This window comes from Pteropus alecto, unplaced genomic scaffold (genome assembly GCF_000325575.1).
Source record: "Pteropus alecto unplaced genomic scaffold, ASM32557v1 scaffold75, whole genome shotgun sequence".
Lineage (NCBI taxonomy): Eukaryota > Metazoa > Chordata > Mammalia > Chiroptera > Pteropodidae > Pteropus > Pteropus alecto.
In genome coordinates, this window is record NW_006440638.1 from 2,028,162 (window position 1) to 2,031,292 (window position 3,131).

Here is a 3,131-nt window from a genome sequence, read left to right on the forward strand (position 1 = left end):
GGGTTTATTTCTTGTTCTCAAACTCATCGACCCTTTTAAAAGTCTGTCTCTTGAAAGTACCTTCCGAAAGGGGAGGTCCCATTTTACAAGGAAGCTACAAAATACTCATCAACCAGTTTTTCTAGCTTCCAAACATTCTTTGGGGCTCTAGAAGAGACAGTAATGTAATGATATATGCAAATAAGATTGCACGTGGAAATATTCTGATCTCCATAACTGCCCTTGACTGCATGTATTGAATTAAGTTACAGAGAGGAATGACATGTGTGGTAGGCAGCGCCTGGGCTGGCACGTGGACTGCAATCTAATAGGAATCTCCTTGCACTTTGCAAAAGGTGAGACACCGACACCCATCGGCAAACGTGCAAAGTATATTTACGATCCCATTAAGAGGCTCTAAATTAAATATAGACATATATGAAGTTAATTTTTGTGTTCGAATTAACACACAAGGATACTGGTTCCTCCAGGGAACTCTGCCAAGCCTCCTTGTTTATAAATACAGTAGCAATTAAAAGCATAAACAAAAACAAAAATCTTTTTAGGAACATCAGCCTACTAGTGCTGAGATAAGTGTTCATCTACCTTATGTGCTTGATCTAAATTATATCATGAAGTCAAAACTTCCCTTTCAATGATTTATTTGGCTCTTAACCAAAAGGACCTGTTGGGAAGTGTGATAAGTATTTAAATAAGCTACCTCAGTGGTTTGTGCTGTCTCAAGTAAAGGTTAGCGTTTATAAAAAATGTCTTAAATAACACTGGCTAATGTGGTTGTTAGAAAGGATCTCAGAAGTGTGTTCATGCATTCTCCATGATTTAGGACGATCACCATTCATGACCATAGTCTGAATCCAAATGAGACTTCAGTGTTTAACTAGGCAATGATAACCTTATTTAACTCAAAAATTTCAGTTACAATTCAAGTAGTATGCTCTTGACTTTATAATATAACTGCCTCATTTATTCCTGAGTATTGAATTTTTAATTTTAAGCAAGGATAGATGGCATCAGGCTAGAACAGTGTCCTCTCACCTTCCCTGATAGCTGCATTAGGAACCACAGGCACATTAGTGAGTTGGCTCCTTCTCCTTGTAGAGAAGCCAAATGATCTGCATGTCCTGGGTAAGCTATTTCTGGTGCTACCAAAAAACTTACAACCAACACCATTTTCCTAACCTCCTGGGTGGAATGTTAAACCTTGATTAGTAGTAAAGTAAGAAAAGCTTACTCTAACTGCTCTTTCCTATGTTTGAGGACCAGTCATTTGGGCATTGCTTCAAAGGCACATTTATTCCAGTGGCAATTTAAATAAGTAAAGAAGAAAATAATAAGATTAAAAACAAAACAAAATGGGTTTTGTGAAATACATTACAGTAAATAGAAATCTGGGATCCATACAAACCACTGAGCTCCTCACCAATAGTTTAACCAGAGTCACTAAGGTAGAATAATTCACAGTTGTATTTTGACACACACAGGCCTTCAGAAAACACTGTTTAAAAAAGTAGTTGAGAACTCTCAAGCAGCTTGCCCTGATGTCCAGTTCAAGTGTACACAACGCAGAAGAGCTGCAAAAGTCAAAACTACACGACAAAGAAAAGTCAGTGCATATTACAGGCTCCATAAGTTAGGAAAAGTCATTGTATATATTACTATTTAAATAACATGAGAAACATTTTATAATTAACTTGTGTTCACATTCCATGCATTTTCTAGCAGGTTAAGCCCTGGGCTGTCTTTGTGCCCTTTTCCTACAAAGCTCTATTCTTTTGACAAATCCAAGCATTCCTCAGACCGAAATGGAAGTATCCAGTACTTACCCACTTTATTGCATACCTGACCTCACAAGGGCTACTTGTTATTACCGCTGGCACAGAAGACGAGCAGAAAATCAAAGTTTGGGGTTTTATTTGGGATTTTATTTGGGATTTTATTTGCTGCCTTAGAAAAACCCCTGGATGTCACAGACACTACCCGAATTTTGTCCGGGGCAAAAACCAGTGGCCCTATCCCTCCTGCTTGACCCACCTCCCTCTTCCAAAGCCCTAAGGTGCATTGAAGACCCGTTATCACATTGGATTTCTCCCCTGTGGTTCTGCAGCACCCTCCTTGAGCGAAGAAGGAAACACAACAAAACTTGAAAACAAACCAACAATAGCAACAATAGAAACTCCAAACAGGTAGGTAGACCAGCAGCCTCCTCCAAGGCCTAGGCTCACTTTTTACTGCAGAATTCGGAGCTGTTTAGGAACTTCTTAATGACCAGCCCCAGACAGACAACAAGCAGCAGCATGTAGCCCACCGTGCCTGAAAAGGTGGGCGCGGCAGGCGGCGCCTTGAGGAATTGGCGCAGGCCGTCCTCCACGTAGTACACCTGGTCATAGATGCTGAGGAAAGTGAAGATATGGAAGAGCTGGTGGCTGTGGCCAATGATGTCGAAGAGGCCAGGCTGGATGCGCTCGGGGATCTTGCTCACATTGAAGAAGGCAGCCACCACCAGCCAGAAGTAGCGACGGTAGAAGTGCACGAAGAGCGTGGGGTTCTCGACGCGCAAGTTGAAGAGCCAGCTCTCGAGCATGATGGGGCAGGCCATGCTGAGTGGCATGACAAAGACGAAGGTGCGCAGCGCGAACGGGTAAGAGCACCAGTCCGTGCGGCTCTTACAGCAGGCCACGGTACAGGCCACCGCCAGCACGAAGGCCACGGGCAGCACCAGCGCGCGATAGGCGGCGATGAGACGCGTGCAGTCCACGTGCCAGCCCAGGCGCTGCTGCACGTAAGGGGTCATCACTCTGGCATCCAACAAACTTAGGCCAGGCAGCAGGTAGTAGTAGTAGGCCACCGTGCTGCCGAAGCCGTAGTAGCTGATGGAAGCGTAGTCCAGGTAGAAGAAGGCGGCACGCAGGCGCAGCGAAAGGCAGCTGAACACGTGCGCGGTGCAGCTCATGGCGAAGGTCAGCAGCACGCCCGACGCGTAACACCACAGGGGCAGCAGCCACGGGTGGTGAAAAGGTACGTCGCGGCCGCTCAGAAAAAACAGGCGGCAGAACTTGCTCAGGAACAGCAGCAGCGGGATGAAGTGCGTCCAGAAGTTGAGCGTCTCGTTGGTAGGCTTCAGCACCGAGGCT

At 45.1% G+C, this 3,131-nt stretch overlaps 1 protein-coding gene across 1 annotated transcript in view; it reads right to left on the minus strand.

The window, feature by feature from the left end:
- Positions 1-1,754: 1,754 nt before the first annotated feature.
- PAQR9 (progestin and adipoQ receptor family member 9) overlaps positions 1,755-3,131 on the minus strand; it is a 1,597-nt gene continuing 220 nt past the window's right edge. The window contains 1 exon segment of the mRNA XM_006927106.2: positions 1,755-3,131. This exon segment is cut by the window's right edge and continues 25 nt beyond it. Coding sequence (XP_006927168.1) covers positions 2,219-3,131 — 913 coding nt within the window. The 3' untranslated portion in view covers positions 1,755-2,218.